Below are 24,715 nucleotides of genomic sequence, written 5' to 3'. Positions count from 1 at the left end.
CAGATTTGTTTTCAGGATCTGAGCGCTGTCTGTCCCCATAGCAAGCACTATTCTGCCCTCAGTATGCATCCACACTGCGGCACGTAATACCAGAGTGTGTTTAATTTCTAGCACTACAACAAGCTGCCACAGGCAGCCGTGGAAGTTTCAGCACTGCCCGCTGAGCACTGCTCCTCCGGTGCCACAGTCTGAAATCTGTAACCTCAACAGCTCACATTCTGCCTTGTCTTTTAGCACAGGGCACAGAGTTACAGTGGCTCATCACAGGACTGAGTTAAAGGTGCAGAGCAGGTTGACAACACTCCCTGAAATAAAAGCACAAAGCTGTTAAAAACTTTTTTTTTTCCTCCTTTAATTTAGCCTTCTGTAGATCTTAGAATAGCAGAAAACAAATGTGGTACAAATGCAGGTATTACTGTGTCTTTATGGATGGCTGCTCTGATGGACAAACAACCCACCTGTGAAACTTCCTCCTTGGGAGGCAGGTCACAGCAGAGCACATCCAAGTTGCTGAGAAGAGCAGGTACAGATCCAAAGCATATTAGCAAGCATTTAATTAATATTCCTGTGTTGCCTGTGCAAGAGTTTATGTGCAGCTTGTATTATAGTGAAGCAAAGTCTGTATCGCTGCTAGATCTAAATATCCTATAGACCACCACCTAACAAATAAGGAATAAACCGAGGTATTCAGGCAAGACTCAACACGTGGATCCTACAGGAGGAAATAATTTGCCTTACACTGAACTATACAGTAAATCAAAATGACCCATTTATAGCCATAAATCTCCTCAGTGGTGAACTCAAGCCTACCAACACTGCATGTTCTTAAAACTTCAGAAAGCAGAAATCGAGAGCTGTTGCTGCCGTAGGAGCAATAAAGTTCCCAGTGATACTGCACACGCATTTCATGATCCTGACTGTCCGCACAGCCCTGGTCTTGTCCAGATGTCTGGAGGCAGCCTCTGGTTCCAGGAAACACTTTGTCATCTTGCACGGAGTAGTTTTTAATTCTGCTGTATGCCTCGGCACAAACTCAACATTCAGCTTTCTCAACAGCTCTCTCATAGGACTACATTCACCTCTTTGTGTTTGGGTTTCTATGCTGACATCAGGGAAAAACAATGTCACTCTGTTATCTGGCCGTCCCTCCTCTTGCGTTTCTTAGTGGGATTAACTCATTCCTGGTACCTCACCAACTGTACTTGCGTTTAACGGAGGCCTTCATTGTCCCTGAGGATATGGTTTTCATTGAATCTGATCATGTTTTTGCATTTTTCATCAATTCTCATTGAACACACGTTTAAGTTCACTCCCTATTTTCCACAGCAATTTTTCTCCAGGCTGATGGATTCCATGGATCCAGCCTGAAAAGAGCTCAGTTTCAAAGTTACCAACGTACAGACTTCAGAAGAACGATTCCAATAAAGCTGTGAGGGGAGAGGCATTTTTTTCTGATAGGGTTTCCTATGATTGCACTCGTTCCCAGAATTAAATGTTTGCAGTCAAAATTCCTTCTTAAAATAAACACACTAATTCAATACAATACAGAACTAAAACACAGCAGCATAAAACAAATATGCAAAGATAGTTCATGTCATTGATCCCATTCACCCATCCACGTCCATGGTTTTACACAGTCACAAAGCTGCCTGGCCTGAACAAGATCTCTAGTCTCGGTGTGGGCCATCTTTCTCAATTTTTTGGTGCTGAAGGGCTGCGTACTGTCTCTTAGAAGTCTTGACTTATTGCCAGAGCCTGTTTTAATGGCACCAGACATTTATAAATATGCAGCTAAAGTTATTTTTCTTCTATCACACGATTGTATTGTCCATGCGTTTGTGAGTACCCAGGTGAGTCAGTGCAGACTATTCACAGATCTCTGGCATTATTTATAACTTATTTAGCATTCCTGTCCTCCTTCAAAAAATGTTCCTGTCAGAGATCAGAGAAAACATAACCAAAGTGACAAATTACAGAGCTTATGAACAACACACTGACTACTTACTTATGAAACATAACCAAACTGTTTTTTAAACAATAAATGTGTTAGAAAACCAAACAAACAAAACAACAACAAAAACAGGACAGAGTTGTGATTTGCAAAATTAAACTACTCAAAAATTTGCCAACTTTTGCACTTAGCAAATAGTTTTTCCCTGGTCCCATTAGTCAGGGAACACAGTGCTCAGAATAACAATGAGGAAGTTCTGCACATGCGCTACACCGAGTTGGAATGAAGTTACAGTCCTAAGTCCTCCGAATGCAAATCACTTTTTCTCCTGTATTTTCACATCTCCACTTTTTATTGAGTTAACTCCCTTATTTGATGTGGTGGACCGCCAGAACTGGAGGAGTAAAGCAGGGAAGTGTTTCATTAGTTCCCAGGCATGCAATGCGTACTACAGAATCTAAATATTTAGCTGTCTTTTTGTTATTCCCATTCAATAGTGAGAATTATGAAAGTTCGAGTCAAAAAGGAGATAAAAAGGCAGAAAACAGGATTAAAGCTCTGAACTGGGAGATTCATTAGGGTTGCAGACGGATAAGTAAATTATAGCCCTGAAGAAATTATTTGACTGGCAAATTAATTACACAATGTTACAATGGTTTTCTCAGCCAAATTTAGCCCTCAGGAAGCAGGTGGAAGTCTGGATGACTTAATAAAAGGAACCTCAACTGTTCTTCAGCGTAATAAGAGATGAAAATTAACGTTCCAGGATTTGATGCAAATAGGAATGTTGTTGTAAAGCTCAGGAAGACAGACAGAGCGTAGCACAATTATACAGGTTTACACAGACTATAAAGCTGAAGCACCCAGACAGCTAAATGCTGCTGCTTTCTGTATAGGCTTTAATTTACAGTCCTATCTGTGAGGCCAAGACAGAAGCTGATTTGGAAACCAGCATGGCATTCTCACAAGGACAGACAGGAAATTTTATATTTGTAAATAGAATGGCTGGTTACAATGCTCTGTAAGATATTGTACCCCAATCCTGCAAAAGTACACTGGTATTGTTATTTGTTAAAGCATTGACTTAAACACTGTGAGCCTTAGTCCACGGCTGCAGTTCTCACTCAGTCCCCAGCATGCAGAAACATACGTAAGAAAAAAAAATATATATTTATTTCCACTTGCTTGCTAAGTATCGCATTTTTAAGGAAGAGACATTCTGAGCTCTCTCAGAACAAATCCTCTTTGTTGTTCCCGGAAAAGTTTTGGAAATACAAATGTGTCTCTATTGAAACCCATCACCTTCTGGTGCTAAGTATCAGATGACATGCGCATAAACCCAATCTGAACTACAGTGCCATTACAAATATTAGCTAAGATCCTTTATGGTTGTCTGAAATTACACAACAAGAAGGCAGGGCTCAAGCTCATCATCTTAAATCAAACATAACTCTTACTTCAAGTTACTACAGAGCATTTCAGTTTCCAGAGCTACGTTGTCTTCCGCAAGGAGAGTCTGCTGCTTCTCTGTTATTCCTGTTCTTCAGGTTACGTCTGGAATATAAAACATGCACGTTTTTTCAGGAGAAAAAAAAAAAAAAAAAAAAAAAGCAAATATTTTGGAAATAAATAAATTACAGTACAGGATGAGGTGTGTAGCTTATCAAAGTGTATACAACCATACTGACCTGGAGATGCTGCCTCATATTAATAAGTGCTTTTTATGCACTTAATAACACTTGTTCATCATTGCTGATTACCACAGCCAACAATTTACTCTATGTATAATGCTGACTCTGAATATCTCTAAAAGGTTTGATTTCTGCGTGGACAAAAGAAGTTAAACTGATTAATTCTGTCCGACATCCGTTTTGTCTATGCTCTCCTGCTAGCTGGAGGCAAGTTGCTTCAAGCATGGTTGAAGAATCCAAACCATTGCTTGTCCTTGGTAATTCAGACACCTTTCCTGGCAAGCATCTTCCTTTGTGCCCTCAGTTAAATGACCACAGTTTGCTAATTTCTTCTAATTTCTGCTAGTAGCCCTTGCAAAAGATACAGTTGGATTTTATTTCTGGTTTTAGGTTACCCTTGAGCTGGAAGCTTTACATTTATCTTGTTTCAGTAATGTTTAAGTATATAAAAAAGATCAGAATAACCGCTTTATTCCTGTGCACTAGTGCAAATAGCTTGACACCAGTACTGTCTTAGAGCAGCAGCTACAACTCATCTATCACACCCTGCCACGCTTCTGCTGCCAGGCAGCCGTAGTACAGCAAACGAACCTAAAAATAGCTGGAAAAGCATCATACACCAGAGGACAACATGATTTTTTTGTTAACAAAAAAGTGAGCAAAGTGAAAGCCTCATTGGCAATGGATGCAAGGAGTGTGAGTAACTGAGAAACCCCTAGGACAGGAGTTTATTGCTGTTACTGAAGTGAACAAATTCCTAAGAGGGATATCACACACTAAGGCTCATGTTAATCTCGTGGAAGACAAACCAGTATCTGTTGCAGTAACTCCTCCAGTGGGCCGTGAAGTTAAACTTTCCGTTGGGTACGATGCTAAGATTAGTCAGAACGAGGAAGGAGCAACAGAAACAATGCTAATTCAGGCCTCGAATTCAGTGAGTAAGGAATGGTTTTCACTTCAGAGCTTAACTTAGATAAAGCAGTAATAACATGCAGTATTTGAAAAGAGCAAGATCCTGACCCATACCATCTCACCCTACATCCTTGGAATTCAGGCATTAGCTAAATAAAGGGATTTAGAAAGTATTGAGGCACGTAGAGGATATCTGCAAAGACTGGAGCTTTGGCAGCGCCGGATGCTTTAACCCGAGGGTTTTGGTTACCAGAACAAACCCCCAGGTGAGGCTGCTGGGCTTCCTCTGCATTGCGCAGGGCACCGTGGCTGTTGCAGAGCCCAGAGGTGCCTGCTGTGCGTGCAGTGGGGCCATGCTCGGGGCCGGCTGTCACACTGCAACTCCCCAGCCACTGTGCAGCTGTGCTGGGCTACAGCCGTGTCCAGGGAGCTCTCTAAAAATGTTGGTCATAATGTTTAGTACTTTGCCTGTTCATTGAGAATAGATAATTGTATTTTACTCATTAATCAGAGGCTCTTACGGCAATTTTCCCCCTTCATTTTACCTTCCCAGACTTACCTGATTTAGATGCCACTTGGAATTAAGCGTGCTATTAATAACAACACTTGACTCACGCCTTGATCTGAAGGTATTTTCCAGCTTTCCTCTGATTCCTTCATCAAAGTAAGCTCTGGTCGCTGATGGGGGTATTGATAATGAAAGTGGGTAGATCTGCACCTTCCACCTTGCTAAATATCGACAAGGCTTTTAAAAACAGTAATTCCCTCCTGCCTTTTTCCTTTCCACTACTCTGCATCCCTGCATACTCTTCTCCCCAAAATCCACCCTTCTTCTCTCCTGGCTGCTTCTGTCCCAGTGGCATTGACCATCCCAGGAAGGATGTTGTGTGACAGAGTCAAGAGTTTTGTTTTGTTTGCATTTTTTGATATACCAGCATATGCAGTTAATTCCTGCTCTGTTTTCCCCTGAATAAATTCCCCAAACTCGCTTTCCAGATGTTAACCTGTATATTTGACAGTGTAACAGACATGCAGATTTACTACTTTAGCAGATACTTTATTGTTCAGGTTTATCAAAGAGGTTTTCACTGGTCTACGCATTTTCTCACACGCTAGTCGTGTTTGCTGGGAGCTTGCAGCGTCAAAGCATCTTGGCAGAAGGCTGAACAATAATTAGACACACAAGACAGTAACAGCCTGCGTTAAATAGGATCTTCTTACAACACAGAGAATAGATTCTTAGAAAGCCACTATGTGATGTTAAGTAAGTGGGGAGGACTAGAACTATTTCTTCAAAAGCCTTCATAAAGCAATTTTAGGTTCTTGTGGAACAGCAGGGCTGGTACTCGTCCCTTTATGTTGAAGTCATCGACTCCAAAGTAACATCTGAGCCTTACAGCCTGGAGACTTGGGAACAGAAAATTGTCCCCTGCCTTGCTCTGCTACTGATCCAGGCTAATTCAACTTAGAGCAGTGCAGATTTTACATCAGTGAGAGAGCGCAGATTCTGCCCCGTGTGTGACACAGCCAGAGAAGGGTGCCAAAGCCTGCCTAAACCCTGCCTTATCCAGAGCCTACCTCTGCAAGAGAGGGTTTGTTCCCTTCCCTGGATCTTGTCCTACCACAGTGTAGCCTTAGTCAGGTAATACCTTGAGTGACTGTGGCAGTGGGGGATATTGTCACGAAGGCTTCGATCCCACAAAATGTCATGCAGAGCTCGCCCACCCCAACTTCACCAGGTCTGAGCAGCTCCGCGCTCGGCGAGCTCTGCGGGGCGCTGGGTTGCCGTGAGCCAGAAAGCAATGTGTTTGTGTCTCGTGTCAATATGTCGATAGGGCTACTTCTGCAGATTTTCCTGCTGAAAAGTATGGGCTATTTTAATAGGAATTTGACTAATGTAAGAATTGACCTGTTTTTCCAATGGTTTCTTGTACCGGAATGTTGCGATCTGGAAACTATTATATTTCTTCCTGCTTATCGCATCGATACGGGCTGATTTTGTTGGCTTTTGTATTGAACATCTGGTAAATATTCAATCCAGGTTTTTTATAATACCTTTTATTATTAAAGCTCTGCCATCCACAAAATAATACATTTTTATTCAGTAGGAATATTAATGGGATTCAATTTTTACTTCATTTTTAATCTTTGGGTTTTTTTTTGAAGAACTGGATCCCATTTAGTTAAAGCTGATAAAACAAACAGTGTTTCCTCCGTTCTGCGTGCAGGTTAAACTACAGTTCAAATATTTTTATTTAATATAATTCTTTCTCAAATCAGTGCTTATTGCTTACGGTGTTATCCAGGAGCTGCTGTGAAGCAAGGCCTGTAGGTGTGACCCAGTGCCACAGAAACACCCAGAGCAAACCACCAGGGAGGGACCAGAACATGCACACAAGTAATACGTTTCCTCGTGGAAGTAAAAATCAGTTTAAACTGGTATTCCACAGCAGCTTTGTGAAACTGATAATTAGAAAACAGACTTAACAATTGGTAAATCATTTTCAGCTTAGACTTCCTTTTCTGAAGCTCTGGAAATAATTAACTTCTTTAAATGCAACTGCTTCGTACTCTGTATTAGAGTCAGGCGTTTTAAAAAGCAAAATGATATTTTAATAACTATGTTCATAATTACAAACTACATTCTCTCCACAAGTCCTGTTTTCAATTAACAGTCTGCATTAATGGGCTTATTCTCCCTGCCATTTACCTCTAATAACAGCCACAGTCACACAGGCGAAGAGTTTTGCAGGTTCACATCTACCAGAAGTTCTTTCCAGCTTTTCCCTGGCTTCGAGGCGCGCAGCCCTGTGTGTGCATGGCACCGTGCATGGTACCAGGCCCCCGCGAGGTGTTACATCCCACACGGGGCTGGTTTGTGGCCGCAGGGCGAGCTGCAGCGAGGGGCCGAGCTGGGAGCAGGCAGGCGCAGGGTGCTCACACTGATGTTCACATCATGGCACACAGCACAACCAAAGCCCCACCGCGGGGTGCTGCCGTCGGTGATGTTGGCCATGGAGAGAAGCCCTCTTGCCACAACGGGGCTGCATGGAGCCACCCCACCCGAGGGAGCATCTCGCTGGGGACGGGTCCCGGGGGACCTCTGCTCGTGTGAGATGCTCCAGGTGCCTCCCTCCCCGGGGGCCCGGAGGCTGGCAGCCCGCTCGTGGAGTCATTTCTCAGGGGCCAAGCCGGGGCTCGCAGCCCGGGGCCAAGCCCCCCACGTCGGGGGGGGGGGAGCCGGCGGCACGGGGAGCTGCCGGGGGGGCTCCAGCGACCTGCGCCCGGTTCGGGGCTACGGGAGCCAGGCTCTGCGGTCCCCGCGCCCCCCCAGGCACGTCCCACGCGTGTGCGGGACGCGGGGCCGGGTCCCCGCGGCGCGCCCCGGGGGGGTCCCCGCCGGTCCCGGGGCCGCCGGCGGCGTCGGGCGGGGCGGGGCGCGGGCAGCCCCCGCGTGACGTCACCGCCCCCGCGGGGCCGTGCCGTGACGTCACGGAGCGCGGCGCCCGGCGGCCGCTGACGCGCGGCGGGGGCGGCGGCACCGGGCACGGAACCGGCACGGGGCACGGACCCGGACACGGACCCGGACCCGGAGCCGGAGCCGGAGCCGGAGCCGGCCCGCACCGACCCGGCGGCACAGGCAGGTAGCGGCGGGACGGGGACGCGGGGGGGGAACGGGGCCGGCACCGGGCGCGTCCCGGTGCAGCGGCGGGGCCGGGCACGGGCGGGACGGGGACGCGCCGGGAGCCCCCGCAGCGCCCAGCACCGGCCCCGTGTCCCGAGCGCAGCCCGGCCGGCAGCCGGTGCGCGGCGGCACCGAGCCGGGACCAGCCCCTGCCGGGGGCACCGCGCCGCCGGGGGAGCGCCAGGGGGGCCCCGTGGTACCCGGTGGTACCCGGTGGTACCCGGTGGTACCCGGTGGTAGCCCCGTGGTACCCTCGTAGCGCCCGGCACTGCCCATCTCGGTGTCAGGTGTGCTCCGAGGGCAGGCAGGAGGAGTCGCTCCTTCAGCACCTGCAGGGAAATCGGGGGGTGCCCGTGGGACACAGCCTGGAGCATTCGCCCCGGCGTCAGGGCTCGCCCTGTGACCCCTCGCCCTGTGCCGTGGAAGCTCCCCAGGGAACGCTCGGGGCCCATCCCACTGTCCCCGTGCATGTAGGGCACATCCCAGTGCCTGTAGGGTTCGTGCACCCAAAGGCAGCAAGGTGTGGGGCGGCTGTGGGGGCCCTGCCACAAACCTGCCCCATCACAGGGCAGTGGTGTTGGCCCTAGCTGTGTTCTGGCACGATGCACAGCAGTCACTGCCCCACGTCACACTGCCCATGTCAGGTACCTTGTGGGGGCCTTGAGCTCCTGCCCTGCTGAGGGGGAGCACGGTGCCTCTCCCAAAACACAGGCTGGGACGGGGTGCAGGTGGTTTGATGAGCAGGGGAGGCACGCTCACTGCCAGAACCAGGTCTTTTTGCTGCTGAGGACAGGATCAGCCCCCACGCCCACAGGCCCCCAGTGCTGCCCCACAGCCTCCAGAGGGAAGGAGCGAAGCTGCAGGAGCAGAGGAGCTGCAGGTGGAGCTGCCCACGTACCAAACGAGCGGTCACCTCCTGCATTACCCATCCCCACGATGATGTGAAACCCGGGACTGCCAGACACATAACAGAGCTCACGCTTTGTGCATTCATGCATCTTTTGGGGTAGGCACCTCATGGGATTTATGGTGCTTTGCGGTCACTGCTGGTGCTCACTGCAGCACTGACCGTGTGCTGCCGTGCGGGCTGCTGGCTCTGGCTGCAGCGCTGCCAGCAGGGCCTGGCCACTACTTCTGCTGCTGTCACGGCCGGGGCAACCAGAGCTTCGTCACTGGGACTGACCCAGTGCGCTCCTTCTGCTGATAGAGGCACGAGTGCAGCAACCACAAGTCGCTTCGTGCCCTTCCTCATCTTAAACAAGCACCGTAACTTCCCCTTAGACCTCGTCAGTTTGCCTCTTGTCTGTGCTCACACACCGCAGAGACAGGAATGTTGTGCTCTGCTGGAAATGCCAGTGGCTGAGCCAGGCCTCTGTCAGGAGTGTCCCAAAATGCAGGCTCTGGGGTGCGCTGCGGTGCGGCCCTTCTGCGGGAGTTCTGATGAGCTGCAAGCTGAAAAACCCCGTTAGCGGTTAGTTAGGCGAAGCCCTTCAGGAACGTGGGGTTTTATTTTTTGCAGCACGCTCGGTTACGGCCCTTCCCTGGCATGTCAGAAGTGATCGCAATCCACCTGTTGTGGAACCACTGCTGGGGGCAGCAGGAATGGTGACAGCACATCTCTGCACGCGTGTGCCTGCGTGTGCATGTGTGTGCACGTGTGTGCCTGCACTCCCTGTGGGGCAGAGGGAGCTGGACAGCAGGACAGGAAGGGACAGCGGGCGGTGTGGCACGACCCTGCTGTACCAGGCTCTTGCAGCCCTGGGGGGACCATTGGGGGCCTGGAGGTGCAGACGTGCCCCTGGCCTGCAACACCACCGCCTCTCCTTGCAGGAGCCATCAGAGGTGTTTTGGGGCTGCTTCTGTGCCTTGCTTTATTTTATTTTTCCCCAAGTATCGCTTTGCCAGGACAGCTCAGCCTGGTGACCTGTGCCCTGCGCAGGACTCGGGCAGGGGGCTGCGTTTCAGGGAGCCCCAGGGAGCGCGGGGCGCTTTGGCTTCAGTACTTTAGGGGAAGAGTGACGGCTCCTTTTAATTAAATGTGTCCTTTGTGCTCGTGTATTTAGACACCGAAATACAGCATTTCGCCGCATGTATAAAATTGTGTTTGCATTTATTTAATTTAGAGTTCTTTTTTAAAAGCATGTAGTCTTGAATGTTTGTTCTCCGTTTTTTTTCACATCATTACTCTGATACCGCTTGATTAGCTCCCTCCCCAGTCATGATTGGTAATTAAAATAGGCATTAAAATTAGTCACTTAGCAATTTTGCTGTTCAATTGGCAATTAAATTACTTAATTGCAATTAAAGTCCTAATTTTAATTGGCAAAATGATAGATGTAGATTTAAGATAATATGTATAAATACTTTAATAAGTGTCTATATAAGGATTACTTAATTACTCAACTTCAAGTTTATGCTGTTAACTTTAGAACTTTTAAGTGAGTAATGAAATTTATATTACATCTATTCTAAGGATATGGTAATTAGATGTATTTCTTGTCCCTGCAAGGGTCTGTGCAGTGAGGTTCCTTCACCGTGGTGAAATTACAGCCAGGACTAACCGTGGGGTGGCACCGACACCGGCCCCCAGCCGGGCAGGGGGAGCACCCTGTCTGCCCGCACCCGGCCCCCGCAGGCCCCGCAGGCAGCAGCAGGCTGGGGGCTCCTGCAGCCTGTGGCTTCTTGGCTCAGCTGTGCCACCCCAGCTCCCTCCCGGCACACCTTGGCAGACACTTACCAGGGCAGGAGCACCACCACAAGCAAATGATCCTCCTGGATGCGCGCTGAGCGAAGCGGTCGGTCTGGGGCATCACGGAGGTTGTGTAGGTTGAGCTCAAAAGGAGAAGCATCCCCAGCGTGAGCACGATGATTTAACCTGAGAGGGAATGACTGTAGTTTTGCATAAGCCATTCATGTGTGAGTGCTTCATAGAGCTTTATGTAAGGAAGAATTTTGTGTCTGAAACGTTGGTGCTGTGTGTCCGGGCTGTGCTGCTTCAGGTGCACCGGGTCCTAACCTGAGCTGTGTACCGGGTGGTGCTGGCAGGCCGTGTGTGCAGGCAGCACCTCTCCCAGCCCTCGGAAAAAGAGTTCAGAGCCGGGCTCTTGCACACTCGGGTCTCCTGAACAAGGAGCGGGTTTCTGCTCTTTGTAAAACCCCTGCCAGTCCCCGCAGCGGGACCTGGTGTAACAGCCACTCGCCTCCTCCCCGAGCTGTGGAGAGGGAGCTGGACTCACTCGAGCTTTTTCTTTTTTCCAGGCAGAACTGCAGCAGGGGATGCAGCCTGAGGAAGGGCGGCGATGACCCCGAGGTGCCCTGGCGTGGCCACGTGCTTCTGCACCCTCGCTGCTCCCATCACCTCCTGATGAGCAGCCCCGTGCCATCGCGGTGTGCCATCGCGGTGTGCCATCGTGGTGTGCCATCGCACCCACCTGCACGATCGGGCTGTGCTGGGCTGGGGGCAAGCATGGTGCTGTTTTTGGACTGAACGGGCCCCACCTGCCCGCATCGCTGCCCAGTCGCCGAGCACTGCTGCCCTTGGCGGCCCCCACTGACCCCTCCGGGGGTGCCGGTTCCGTGGGGGGAGTGGGTGCGCGGTGGGCACCGAGCCCCTGCTGGCACCGCGGTGCGGGGACGTGGGGGAGCGCGGGGCACGCGTAGCGCGCGGGGCCTGTACCGAGGGCACTCAATAAAGCGCTGCTGAACGGACACACGGCTCTGGGTGCCTGCGGCGACGAGGGCGCTATTACGGGGGAGCAGCCCCCTGCCTGCCCCGGGGGGGCCGCCCTGGAGCACCGGGGGGGAGCTGCGGGCCTGGGGCAGCGGGGACCCGGCGGGAGGAGGAGGAGGGTGCGGAGGATGAGGATGAGGAGGGAGGTCGGGGGTAGGACGGTAGCGAGCGGCCGCCAGGCGCGGCCCGGGGAGCCCCGACGGGGCGGCCCGGGACACCCCCGCCCCCCCCCCCCTCCGGGGCTATTTTTGGCGCGCCGCGCGGTTGCGTCAATGGCGGCGTCCCCCTGCGTCACGCGCCGCCCCGCCCCGCCCCGCCCCGCGCTCATTTTTTCCCCCGGCCGCGGGCGGGTGACGCCGCCGCGCGCATGCAAATGAGCCCCGCCCACAGCCCCGCCCCCGGCCCCGCCCCCGCTTAAGGTGCCGCGGGCCCGACGGGGCGCACCGGGGGCCCCGCCCGCCTCCCGCCCCCGACGGGCGCCCCCCGCGCCGCGCTCCCGGAGCCTCCCGACGGCCGCGCCCCCCCCTGCGCGCCCCGCGCAGCGCCCGGCCCCGCCGGCGGCCGTCGGGGGGAGGCGGCGGAGCGGGCGGGCGGTGCCCGGAGCGCCGCGGGTGGCACCGTCGGGGGGCGCCGCCCTCTCCCCCCCCCCGGCCCCGGGGAGCGCCGCCCGGCGGGCGGGCAGCCCGTGCCGTCGGGGGGCGGCCCGCGGGGCGCCGCGAGCGGCCGTGCCCACCTTAAGCGGCGGCGGGCGGTGATGTCACGTCGGAAATTTACCAAAGCGAGCGCTGGCCAACGGAGCGGGGAGGCCGGCCCCGCGGCGGGCTGATTGGGCGGGCGGCGCTGACGCGCGCTGACGCTCGGGGACTTTAGGTGCATGTTGGCTCGCGATGCGGAGCGCACATAAACAAAGGCACATTGCGGGGAAGGGCCACTCCGACCGCCTCGCTCGCACGGCGCGACGCTGCCGCCGCTGCCCCGCGCCGAGTCCCGCCGTGCCCGGCCGTGCCGAGCCGTGCCGAGCCGTGCCGTGTCCCGCCGCGCCGCCCGCCCCGCGCCCACCGCCGCCCGGCACTTGGATGCCCGCGCAGGTCTCCGCTCTCCGGTGAGTCCCGCGGCGCTCAGCCCCGCGCACGGCCCCGCGCCCGCCGCCGGCACGGGCCCCGCGCGCCCGGGCACTGCCCGCGGGGATTCCGCGCACGGGGCGCGGAGCGGAGCCGCCGCCGTCGGGGGCGGCCGGGGGAGGCGCGGGGGTGGCGGCGGCTCCGCGCCCCGCACGCGTGTCCCGCCCGCGGAGCGCCCGTGGGAGCACCGTGCCGCGGGGGCCGGCGCCCTCCCGGCCGGGGCCGGTCCGGGGGGGCTCCGCGGTGTCCCGGCAGAGCCCCGATCCCGCTGGGGCCGGGCCGGGCCGCCCCCGGGAGCGCGTCCCCCAGTCTGTCCCGGCGGCGTGACGCGGAGAGCCCGGGCTGCCTGGCTGCGGCTCCCGTCTGGTTTGAATTAATCCGCGCTTGCTGTCAGCCGTGCCCTCCCCGGGCGGCGGCTGCGAGCCTCGCCGGGGCGCCGCGGTGGCACGGGAAGGTGCCGCGGGCCCCGCTCCGCGCCCGCCCCGCGGGGCTGCCCCTCCCGGTACCGCAGCGGCTGCTCTCCGCCGGGGAACGGGAGGGCAGGAGCGGCAGAGCGGCCGGGCGGCCCGCCTCCGGAAAGTTTTCCTCCCGCTGGGAAAGTCTCGGCGGGGCCCCGAGGAAGCCCCGGCTGCGGCCGCCGCTGCCCGAGCCCGTCCCCGGCGCTGTGCGGGGCTGGGGGCTCCTGCCGGGGCCGTGCCGTCGGAGCCCGGTGCCGAGCGCCGCCCGCCCCCCGCAGCCCTGACCCGCGCGCCCCGTGTGTGTGTTGCAGCGAGCGCACCGGGCAGGCTGGAGTCCGCCTCCGTTTGCTAAAATCGCGGAAACTTCGCTCCCCGCCGGACTCCGACGCTGTCCGCCTTTAGTTCCCTCGGAAACGCCTCTCCCTCGGCTGAAGGTTGGTGAGCGCCCTGCCCGGCACTGCCCGCCGCGCTCCGCGGGAGCCCCGCGGCCGAGCGGGACCGGGGGGACCGGGGAGGGGGGGGATCCGGGGTCCGCGCCGTCGGGGCGGGCCGGGGGCGCGCAGCGGGGCCGCCGACACCCGCGGCTCCCCCCGGCCGGGCGGGCTGCGCGCTCCGCGGGGCGGGGGCGGCGGGCGGCCCGCGGCGCGGGCACGAGGCGCGCAGTGGTCCGGGCTGAGCCTGTGTTGCCCTGTTTCGTTTCCAGCCATGCCCTGTGTTCAGGCTCAGTATGGGTCTTCGCCGCAAGGAGCCAGCCCAGCCTCCCAGAGCTACAGTTACCACTCTTCAGGAGAATACAGCTCCGATTTCTTAACTCCAGAGTTTGTCAAGTTTAGCATGGACCTCACCAACACTGAAATCACTGCCACCACTTCTCTCCCCAGCTTCAGTACCTTTATGGACAACTACAACACAAGCTACGACGTGAAGCCACCTTGCTTGTACCAAATGCCCCTGTCCGGACAGCAGTCCTCCATTAAGGTGGAAGACATTCAGATGCACAGCTACCAGCAGCACGGCCACCTGCCCCCCCAGTCCGAGGAGATGATGTCCCACTCGGGCTCCGTGTACTACAAGCCCTCGTCGCCCCCGACCCCCTCCACGCCCGGCTTCCAGGTGCAGCACGGCCCCATGTGGGACGACCCCGGCTCCCTGCACAACTTCCACCCCAACTACGTGGCCACCACGCACATGATCGAGCAGCGGAAGACGCCCGTCTCCCGCCTCTCGCTCTTCTCCTTCAAGCAGTCTCCCCCCGGCACGCCCGTCTCCAGCTGCCAGATGCGCTTCGACGGGCCCCTGCACGTGCCCATGAACCCCGAGCCGGCCGGGGCGCACCACGGCGTGGACGGGCAGGCCTTCGCCGTGCCCAACCCCATCCGCAAGCAGCCCTCCATGGCCTTCCCCGGGCTGCAGCTGGGCCATGCTCCCCAGCTGCTGGACAGCCAGGTGCCCTCGCCGCCCTCGCGGGGCTCCCCGTCCAACGAGGGGCTCTGCGCCGTCTGCGGGGACAACGCCGCCTGCCAGCACTACGGCGTGCGCACCTGCGAGGGCTGCAAGGGCTTCTTCAAGGTGAGCTGCGCCAGGGGACCAGGGGGCTAAGGGCGGGGGGTGGCAGGGGCCGGGGGTGCGGGGGACCGGGGGCGCGGGGAGCCTGGGGGCGCGGGGAGCTGAGGGTGCGGGTTGCTTTGCTGCCCGCCGGAGCGAGATTGGCCAGGACAGGGAGCTGTGTGTGAGCTAACCGAGTGGAACAGAATTCCCTGTGGTCAAATTAAGTGATCTCTTTATTTCGCCATCCTGATTGAATAATCTTATCATTTTAAATAGAGGAGGTCTCCAAGGAATGTAAATAATATGAATGCCCACGGATTTGTATTTACTGAGCGTCTCCTTCCCTTCTCTTGGCATATAAAACACTGCTAGGAGCTGCGGGGTTAGCTCAGATGTTAACGCTAGCAATTTTCTCCCGTTAAATGCCCTGGAAAAAAAAAAAAAAAAAAAAAAAAAAAAAGGAGAAGGAAAAAAAAAAAGGAGAAGGAAATAAAGGAATAGGGAAAAAAGCAGCGGTGGGGCCGGGAGCGGGGCCGGGCAGCCCGGCGGGGCGGCGGCACCTGCGACCCCCGAGGCTGACGCCGCCGTCCCCGTCCCGTCCCGTCCCCCCCGTCCCCCCGTCCCCCCGGTCCGTCCCGCAGCGCACGGTGCAGAAGAACGCCAAGTACGTGTGCCTGGCCAACAAGAACTGCCCGGTGGACAAGCGCCGCCGGAACCGCTGCCAGTACTGCCGCTTCCAGAAGTGCCTCGCCGTCGGCATGGTCAAGGAGGGTGAGTCTCGGCGACCCTCTTGCCGTGCCGGGCCGGGCCGGGCCGTGCCGAGCCCGGCGGGGGGCTGAGCACCGCTTCTCTTGCAGTGGTTCGCACAGACAGCCTAAAAGGCCGGAGGGGTCGCTTGCCATCCAAACCGAAGAGCCCCCAGGAGCCCTCTCCCCCCTCTCCCCCGGTGAGTCTGATCAGTGCGCTGGTGAGAGCCCATGTCGACTCCAACCCGGCTATGACCAGCCTGGACTATTCCAGGGTAAGCTGGACCGAGCTCGCGGAGCCACCTCTCGCTGCGCCCGCCCGGGGAGCGGCCCCCGCCCGGCAGCGCCTCTGCCCGCCGGGGTGCGCGGGGCGCCGGGCGGGAGCCGGGCCGGGCCGAGCCGTGCCGGGTCCATCCGAGCCGAGCCGGGCCGAGCCGGGCCGAGCCGTGCCGGGCCGGCCCCGCCGCCGCTCCCCGCGGCCCCCGCCGCCGCCCCTGGCTTGCCGCTCGCTTTGCGCAGAGACGCGGCCGTCTCCCCGCGCGGGGCGGCCCTGGCTGCAGCCTGCACGGAAACGGCGATTTGCATATTTAAAGCAGCGACCTCGTAGCACCGTTCCTAATTGAATTAATTGCCCTGGAACATCTAATTTCCTTACTGGTCAGAGAGAGGTTTAATTGTTATAAAAACCTGGCTCCCCTACTAGAAATGGGGTTAGCAATTTCACGGGTTATATACTTTGGAGAACCTCATTAAGTGCTTTTTAAAATGAATTTCCAGTTCCAGGCTAACCCTGACTACCAGATGAGCGGAGATGACACTCAGCACATCCAGCAGTTCTATGATCTCTTGACCGGCTCCATGGAGATCATCCGAGGATGGGCAGAAAAAATTCCCGGCTTCACCGACCTTCCCAAAACAGACCAAGACCTGCTCTTTGAATCCGCCTTCCTGGAGCTGTTCGTGCTGCGGCTGGCTTACAGGTAAGCGGCCAAAATCCGAGGGGGGAACTTCTGGGCGATTATGAAATCAGATCCTTTCAAGGTCCACTGATCTGCGTTTTATTAACTCCTCGGTAATTAGGTGCCTCCTAAATCCTTCATTTATTGCTCCTCAAGTAATTAGTTGTTTAGCTTTTCTCCCCCATCTTCCCTTTTCTTTCTTTTCCTTTTTTTTTGAACGTGTCCATTTCTTTTTTCTTTATTTTTTACCTTTCTCTCTCATGCTTCCTCTCTTATCTCTCCCTTTCCCCCCTTCCTTTTGCTTTCTCTTTTTTCTCTTCTCTTTGCCTTTATGCTTTTCTTTCCTTTCTTTTTCTATCTATTTGTTTCTTTTACTCATTCATCTGTTCATTTTGGGGTTGTCATATTCCTTCCAGGTCAAATCCCGTGGAGGGCAAGCTTATCTTCTGCAACGGGGTGGTCCTGCACCGGTTGCAGTGCGTCCGGGGCTTTGGGGAATGGATTGATTCCATTGTTGAATTTTCCTCCAACTTGCAAAACATGAACATCGACATATCCGCGTTCTCTTGCATCGCTGCCCTGGCTATGGTGACAGGTCAGTGCCCTCTCTTTTTCGCTCAGCGCCACCAGGCAGCTCCTCTCCCCTCCTGCCTTCCCCGCAGTGTCAGACCTGTAATGTCCTGCATCCTTGTCTTTTGCAGAGAGGCATGGGCTTAAAGAACCCAAGAGGGTGGAAGAACTTCAAAACAAGATTGTAAATTGTCTCAAAGACCATGTGACTTTTAATAACGGGGGGTTGAATCGCCCCAATTATTTGTCCAAACTCTTGGGGAAGCTCCCTGAACTTCGCACGCTTTGCACGCAGGGGCTGCAGCGCATTTTCTACCTGAAACTGGAAGATTTGGTGCCACCACCAGCAATAATCGACAAACTTTTTCTGGACACTTTACCTTTTTAAGACTCTTCCCATGCACTTACACTGAACTTAAAAGAAACTTCACCTGTCTGAAGGGGAATTCATCTGGGCACAAGGCAGCACCTTTGGGTGCCAGATTCCCATCCCAAAAAGTGTTGCTAACTTCCTGCAGGCAGAACGTGAAGGGGCATTTTGGCTCTGGGGCATCATGGATGCAGATCATGGACTACACAAATACCATGGTATAAACTTTTTATTATCAGCTTATAAATGAATTTATTATTAAGGACTTCTGATTAAAAAGATGACCCTATCTGGCAACGCCAGGTGCGCAGCTAAGACTCGTAACGGTGACAAAGTATTAAGGTGACCCACAAGTCTCACCCTCCTAAAGACTAAAGTTTTCTGCTGTAAAAGAAAGCTGTAATATATAGAAAACCTAAATGTTCTGTGGGTGGCATGTCATTAAAGAAGGCAAAGGCTTGTAAATTTATCAGATGCAGTTTGGCTTTTTAAAAATTATTCTGTGCCTATTTATGAATAAATACGGGAAACAATTCTAAAGAATTACAGAGAAAATCTAAAAGCATTTGCAAAAAAATAAAATAAAAAAATAAAATAAAAGGAGAATAAAGAGAAAGAAAAGTAAATGACTCCGTACAAGGAAGGCACGATGATTCTAGGGTGACAATGTTATAGGCACTTGCTATTTCAGTAATGTCTATATTCTATAAATAGTATTTCAGACACTATGTAGTCTGTTAGCTTTTATAAAGACTGGTAGTTATCTAAGCTTCAAACATTTTCTCAATTGTAAAATAGGTGGGCACAAGTATTACAAAACCCGAAATCCTCGACAAAGGGACACATAGTGTTTGTAAACACCGTCCGACATTCCTTGTTTGTAAGTGTTGTATGTACTGTTGATGTTGATTAAAAAAGAAGTTTATATCTTGATTATTTTGTTGTCTAAAGCTAAACAAATCTTGCATGCAGCAGCTTTTGACTGTTTCCAGAGTGCTTATAATATACATAACTCCCTGGAAATTACTGAGCACTTTGAATTTATTTTTTTTTTATGTCTAAAATTGTCGGTTAATATATTATTTTATGTTCGAGTAATATTTTTAATATTGCCATATTCTGTAGTATTTTTCTTTGTATATTCCCAGTATGGCACATTATACAAGTCACTGCCTTTTTTTCTATGGTGTATGACAGTTAGAAACGCTGATTTTTTTTTTCCTGATAACTCTTTCTTTGAGAAAGACAATTTTAATGTTTACAACAATAAAACATGTAAACGAATAGAATTTCGTCTTCTTTCTGTCTAAGTGAGAAGCGCCAACACCAGCATCCATTGCAAATAAAGGAGAGTAGACTCTGACAATGTAGTATTAAACTGCAAAGGAGAATGGATGGGGCGGTTTCATTTCAGTAACGCGTGCGGCAGAGCTCGCCGGCTGCGGGAGGACGGAGAGGACCGCCTGAGACTCAAAGGTCGGTCCTTTCGCGGATTTTTATCGCGGCAGGTCCCTGCGCTGCAGGAGCCGAGGGCTGCCCGTGCTGCACGGGGCCCCTCGGGCTCCCCGCCCGCCTCTGCTCGGGCGGCTCCGCGGGGCCGGGGGGGCGGCCTCGGGCTGTGGGGAAGCTGCTCGGGGCGGAGGGCAGCTCCTCTCGCAGCCGGCTTTGCAGGGATCCTCTGCGGTCAGCTCGTGCTTAGAAACTTTCCGAGCGGTTCGGGGACCGCCGGGGGCGGGCGGCGGCCGCGTCCCGGCCCCCGCGGTGTCGGCCCCGGGGCGCTGCGGGCTGCGGAGGGGCGCGGAGCGGGGGGGGGCGGCGGGGCCGGGGGCGGCGGGCCCCGGGGGGAGGCGGAAATGAAACCCCCGGGGGCCCGCCTGGGAATTTTGGAAACTTCTGCCTCTTGCGTCAGGGAAACGAGAGGTGCCCGCGGGGCCGCACCCCGCAGCCTTTTCTAAACCTCTCCTCCGAGATGCGCCCCGCAGCCGCCCGCCGCGGTGCCGGCCCCGCAGGAGCAGCGGGAGGGGGCAGGTCCGGGCCCCCGTCGAGCCACGGCCGCTGGCGGGGGCCCCGCGGCCGCCCCGCTCTGCCCGTCGGGGGGCGGCGGCTCCCGGCCCCGAGCAGCCCCCGAGCCTCTGCCCGGCGGGGACGGGCGGCCCTGGGGCAGAGGCGGCCGCGCCGTCGGGGCTCCGGGAGCGGGCAGGGGCGGCCCGGGGAGAGCGCCCGCAGGTGCCGGCCCCAGCCGGGGGAGCGGCCCCGGGATCGGCGGGGAGCTGGGGGCTCCCGGAGTCAGCCGCGGGGCTGCTCGCGGCTCCCCCCGCCGTGCCCGGGGCCACCAAGGTGGGCACCGTGCCCCCGGCCTGCCCCAGCGTGGCCCCGCTGCCTCCCCGCCGCTGGCAGCCCGCTCCCGGAGCCCCGCAGCCCCCCGCCGTGCGGGGATGCTTTCCCCAGCCCGGCCCGGCCCCGGGCAGCCCCGGGTGTGCCCTGCCCTGCCGCGACCCGATCTGTGCCGTGCTGTGCCGGGCCGAGCCGTGCTGCGCCGGGACCGCCGGCGTTGTTTGGTGCTGGCGTGACCGATGAAACGGACCCGTGGGGTTTGTCGGGGAAGGGATGTTACGGCTCTGTCAGGCGAGGGGCAATGGGTTCGTGGTAACCACGGGCAGGAATCCCAGTCCCGTGGCAGGCTGCTGCCGGTGCGGGGGTCCCGTCGGGGCGGAGGCCGGCTGCAGGGGCCGGGGCCGCGGAGGCTTTAACACCTCAGCGAAGGCTCCACCTGTTCGAAATTGCTCTTCAGGCTTTCGCTAAATACTTTCCCAGGGGGTTCTGCAGGAACTTTCCTAAGCCGCTTAGCCCCACGCACCGGGGCAGGGGCAGCAGCGGTCCCGATGCTGCGCCGGGCAGCGGCCGGGAGGTACGGGCTCCGCGATGGGGGCACGGCCACGGGCAGGGGCTGCTCGGGGCTGCTCGGGGCTGGGCGCCACCGGGCCGGGAAGGGCGGCGGGGGCTGCGCTGCCCTCCCGGGAAGGATTTGGGGACAGCGGGGGAACAGCTTGGCGAGGGGAGCGAAGTTCAGCACAGGGTATGGAGCTGAAGGAGGAATTCTGAAATGGCAGTGTCGGTAGGATTTGTTAGTAAAAGATTTCACTTTTAGATGCGGAGTGTTCCAGATTAGTAACTGTATTAATTATTTTCGCTCCGTGCTGATCATTAAATTTGTTACTGCCTTTTCTGCATGGCTTGCGTGGGAAGGCAGACAAAACCGTCTTGCTTTGTTCCCTCAGCATTTCCTTTCTTCTAGTTTGTTGTCAGGCCGCTGCGTTGGTTTGAACATAACTTTGCTGCTCGTACAATTGCACTGACTTCTAGGAGCTACTCCTTCAGTGCACCAATGCATATGAGTGGAGCCTGCTCGCTTTATTTATCCAAAAGACCTATTTCTGTTTCCAGTGAAGCCCGCTCAGTCACGTTGCGGAGCGTCTCATTGTTCTTCCCTTCTCCAGTGCTGGACACCTTTCTGTGTCTAATCTGGAAAGGTGAGAGGACTGGGCTAAAGTATAATTTTCCAAAACATGTTAGAGTTTACAAACTTGACAAACAAACTGGGGGTGAATTCAGGTCAGGTGTTTGCTAATACAGTACACTGTATTCATCTTCTGACATTTAATTTAAGCTTCATTTATCTGAGGGCCTGGATAGTACAATGTATGCCTCGCATGTGTTATGCTTCACGTTCCATAAAACTGTACTCGTCTGCAGTTATTCTGATGGAATTCACAATTGGTGACTTAGGGACAAGAAAGTGTCGCGACATATTCTGAAACTGCCTTTTCTGAACGTAGTATTGGAAAGATGAATTACTGTAGGCATGACACCCTCGCAGAGCTTTATTAGTTTTGGAATGCAATCAGCAACACTTGCTTTCTTAGCCCTTTACCTAATTATCCTCATTGCATATGTCACATGCATAGAGAACAGCCAGCAGGAATTTATGTCTAGGGTAGTCAAAGCTAGAAAATGCGCGTTTTATGTGATTTTAGCCTTCTGACTTTTCTATAGTGGTAGAAATCCCTGTTCTGGCTGCATACATAAAAGCACATCCGACGCACCTGTAGGTGATTTTTTATGTATTAGTAAACCCACTGCTGCATAATCTGCACTTGCTGAAACGTTAGCCCTAAGTAACCTTTATAGCTGGCTATGGTGCGGAGGGAGATGTTGGTATTCATGAATGTTTTGACATATTTGACATTTTATATATGGTGTGCTCTTTCTCTGTTTTTCTGATTTCCTCCTGTCTTCCCCCCTCCCCAATTTTTGCAGTAAATAGTAGCCTCTGCCACATCACTGGGGTGTGGGTTGGTGGGTGGGAGGCAGAAGGCTACGTCTGCAAAGAAACTTAAGCTTTGGTTTTTGATTTCAAAGTATGTGTCTGGGTAAATAATGGGATTATTGCATTTTAATGTGATGCTACTATAACCAGAAGAGCTCATTTTGACAAAACAGGTGATTTGTGTTCTCTTTCAAAAGAGGCACGTCTGGCATACAGATTTGTAAAAATCTGAAGGCAAGGGATTTCTGCATAACTAGGACTTAATGTAGATGCAATATAAATATATTAGGCTTATTACAGTACTAGCAAGACAGCGGCACTTAATTCAGCAAGGTGATTATATATCTGGAAATTGAGGACTTGTGATTGCCTGACTTTCCAATGCAATGTTTTCTGCAAGATGGAGAGTGTGCCAAACTACTGAATGACTGATGCTACAGCAAATTTTGGATAAATGTACACAATTCGTTTGTTGAGTAGGCCTCATACTTAGATTATTTTTAGTTTTTACCTGCATCTGTACACAGTATTCTGCATGAAAGCCAGTCTCGTTGGTAAATTTGAGAGGACCTTCTCTGTGGCAGGAGAACTTTCACAGTGACAGGCAGGTGTTGTGGTTACGCACCATTTTACTCCTCTTTAACAATTAAGTGGTTGTCGGGATGCAGATAGAGTTTAATATAGATATATGTTTCTATTTGATAGAAATGATACCTGAACAACTTTTGTGTGGATACACACAGCTTTCTAATGTAAATTTCCTCGGTGGGACTGAAGCCTGGTTCCTCTGCCTCGCAGCAGTTGTGGTTATTGCAGTTGTTTTCCTGTAGGCAGTGGCTGTTGATGTGTATGCTGGGTTAATGCTCTAAATCGCAGTGCTTCAGATCTGGTGATGGAAGTAATGGCTTTAATAGAACGAATCCATTCTACTGCACTGGCTCAGATAGTGTTTAATGCTTGCTGCATATCTTATTAAAGGCATATGGGCTTGTTCATGTTAATAAATAATAAATAATATTACTTAGCTAATTTTTCTTAGCCAACTTAGTTTTTTACAGAGACATCAATCTGAAATTTTAATTATTCTATCATTTTAATGTCACGTGTGAATTACATGGCATACTTTGATAACCCAGTCAGAATTACAGACAATAAAATGCAGCTGTAATCCAGCTGTAAAATAAATGGCAAAAAGTTCATCTGTATGTTCCCATCCTCCAACAAAACGTGTAAAAACAGTTGAGACCTGTGATCCTTGAATGCTGAGAAGGTGCCTGTGTTTACTTACCAAAACAGATACCCAGTTCTTGATTTGGATTTGGTAACATGCTTGTATTTGGCCCAAAGGTGAGATATCGCAGATGCATGCTGTAGTGTATGGCAAGGAAAAACGTTAGGCCTATGTTGATTGCCCATCCTTATTAAATGGTTAAGGTACATACCTTACAACAAGAAACCCTCAAGCTTCTTCAGGAAGAACTAAAGAGAAGCGACAAGCTCTGCAGCAGAGCTCAAAAGGCCACTGAGGAGAAGCCGTGCTGGGGGCAGAGCGAGTGCTGCCGTGAGCCCCTCTGGAAATGTCCCGACTCCGGGGAGGGAAAGTCACCTTGAGCCTGGGATGGGCTCGGGTTGTGGTGGGAGGACTGGGACGGCTGCTGAAATACGCAGGGCCCACCATTCAGATCACCAGCAGTGCCCTAGTTTCAGCCCAGTGATCCTCAGCATGAAGTTGGAAGGCAGAGAAGAGCCAGGACATTTGGCAAGCAAAGTGGGGTGAACCCTCTGGGTGGTGGACGTGGCAGTGGTCACAGTGATCAGGCCTGGGGCCAGCAGACGAGCCCCCAAGTTCGGCCCAACCACGGCTGCGGTGTGCTGCGGTGTGCAGGGGTTGTGCCTGTGCACTGCTGGTGCTTGTGCCCGCGTGCCACCGAGATGTCTTAATGCTCTAAGTGCTAGCATTTTGAAACAAAAAGTGCAATCTTTGTTCCTTTGCTGCACAGAAGCAGCACACCAGGCTCGTTGTGGGCAGATGCCAGTGCCTGTCGCTGCGAGAGGCCTGTCAGGAAGTTCTGCAGGTAATTCGGTACCTTAACGGAGCGATCACTCTTCCTTAACACTGACATGGCTAATTCTTTAGGATTACTTCTAAATGTTATTCTCCTTAAGACTGCCCCCGAGTTTGTAAGGTCTGACATTTTTTCGTCCCAGATATTTCTCCTGTTTTCATCTCCACTTACTTCTTGTCAGCCGCCGTGACAGCTCCGTCCCCCCAGGTGGAAGGGCAGGTGAGCCGCTTTCCCCGGCAGTGGTGTCAGGGCTGCTTTGCTTCACGGGGCTGCCGGGAGTGGGAGCTCCGCGTGCCACCCGGCCGCGCTCCCCGCGGTGGGATGCATCACCGCGCTGACGTGCCCAGCTTCGGTGGCCTGGGGTCGGGGGTCCTGAGTGCACTCGCCGTCTGCGGGGAGGAGCACTGCCTGCCTGCCAGCTGGGTGAGCCAGTCTGCTGGCATTAAGGGATCGCCACGGACTCGGGAAGTGTCCTCATGAACTCTGTTTTTTTTTTGTTACCTGCATCCAGTTTTAAAAATCCTCCCTCTAAGCAGCAGTAGCAGTAATTAACTTGCTGGGTAATTGTGTTTCGGAGCGGG

At 53.9% G+C, this 24,715-nt stretch overlaps 1 protein-coding gene and 1 long non-coding RNA gene across 7 annotated transcripts; one reads left to right on the top strand and one right to left on the bottom strand.

Annotated features, from left to right (window-relative positions):
- Nucleotides 1-7,922, bottom strand: LOC311438986. 5 transcript variants are annotated; one of them, XR_014694483.1, is made up of 4 exons: nt 6,204-7,922; nt 5,114-5,283; nt 3,409-3,505; nt 1-2,345 (listed from the first exon to the last, which is right to left on the bottom strand). It is a non-coding gene; the product is annotated as an uncharacterized lncRNA (long non-coding RNA). The 5 variants fall into 5 exon arrangements; XR_014694484.1 differs by having other exon boundaries at nt 1-1,932; XR_014694486.1 differs by having other exon boundaries at nt 1-3,505; nt 6,204-7,017; nt 7,265-7,922.
- A 138-nt stretch (nt 7,923-8,060) lies between these two features.
- NR4A2 (nuclear receptor subfamily 4 group A member 2) lies at nt 8,061-19,025 on the top strand. Of its 2 annotated transcripts, none has more exons than XM_084523670.1 (9): nt 8,061-8,198; nt 11,502-13,071; nt 13,860-13,982; nt 14,252-15,117; nt 15,738-15,867; nt 15,954-16,042; nt 16,620-16,822; nt 17,218-17,396; nt 17,503-19,025. In XM_084523670.1, exons 4-9 carry the CDS (start codon nt 14,254-14,256, stop codon nt 17,757-17,759), a joined length of 1,722 nt encoding a protein of 573 aa, XP_084379796.1. In that variant the 5' UTR covers nt 8,061-8,198; nt 11,502-13,071; nt 13,860-13,982; nt 14,252-14,253; the 3' UTR covers nt 17,760-19,025. The 2 variants fall into 2 exon arrangements, with proteins under 2 accessions (XP_084379796.1, XP_084379795.1); XM_084523669.1 differs by having other exon boundaries at nt 15,954-16,117.
- The last annotated feature ends 5,690 nt before the right edge of the window (nt 19,026-24,715 follow it).

The sequence above is a fragment of the Aythya ferina genome (genome assembly GCF_964211825.1).
Source record: "Aythya ferina genome assembly, chromosome: 6".
NCBI classification, from domain to species: Eukaryota; Metazoa; Chordata; class Aves; order Anseriformes; family Anatidae; genus Aythya; species Aythya ferina.
The sequence above is the reverse complement of the archived record's forward strand: the minus strand, read 5'-3'. Positions and strand labels throughout refer to the sequence as shown.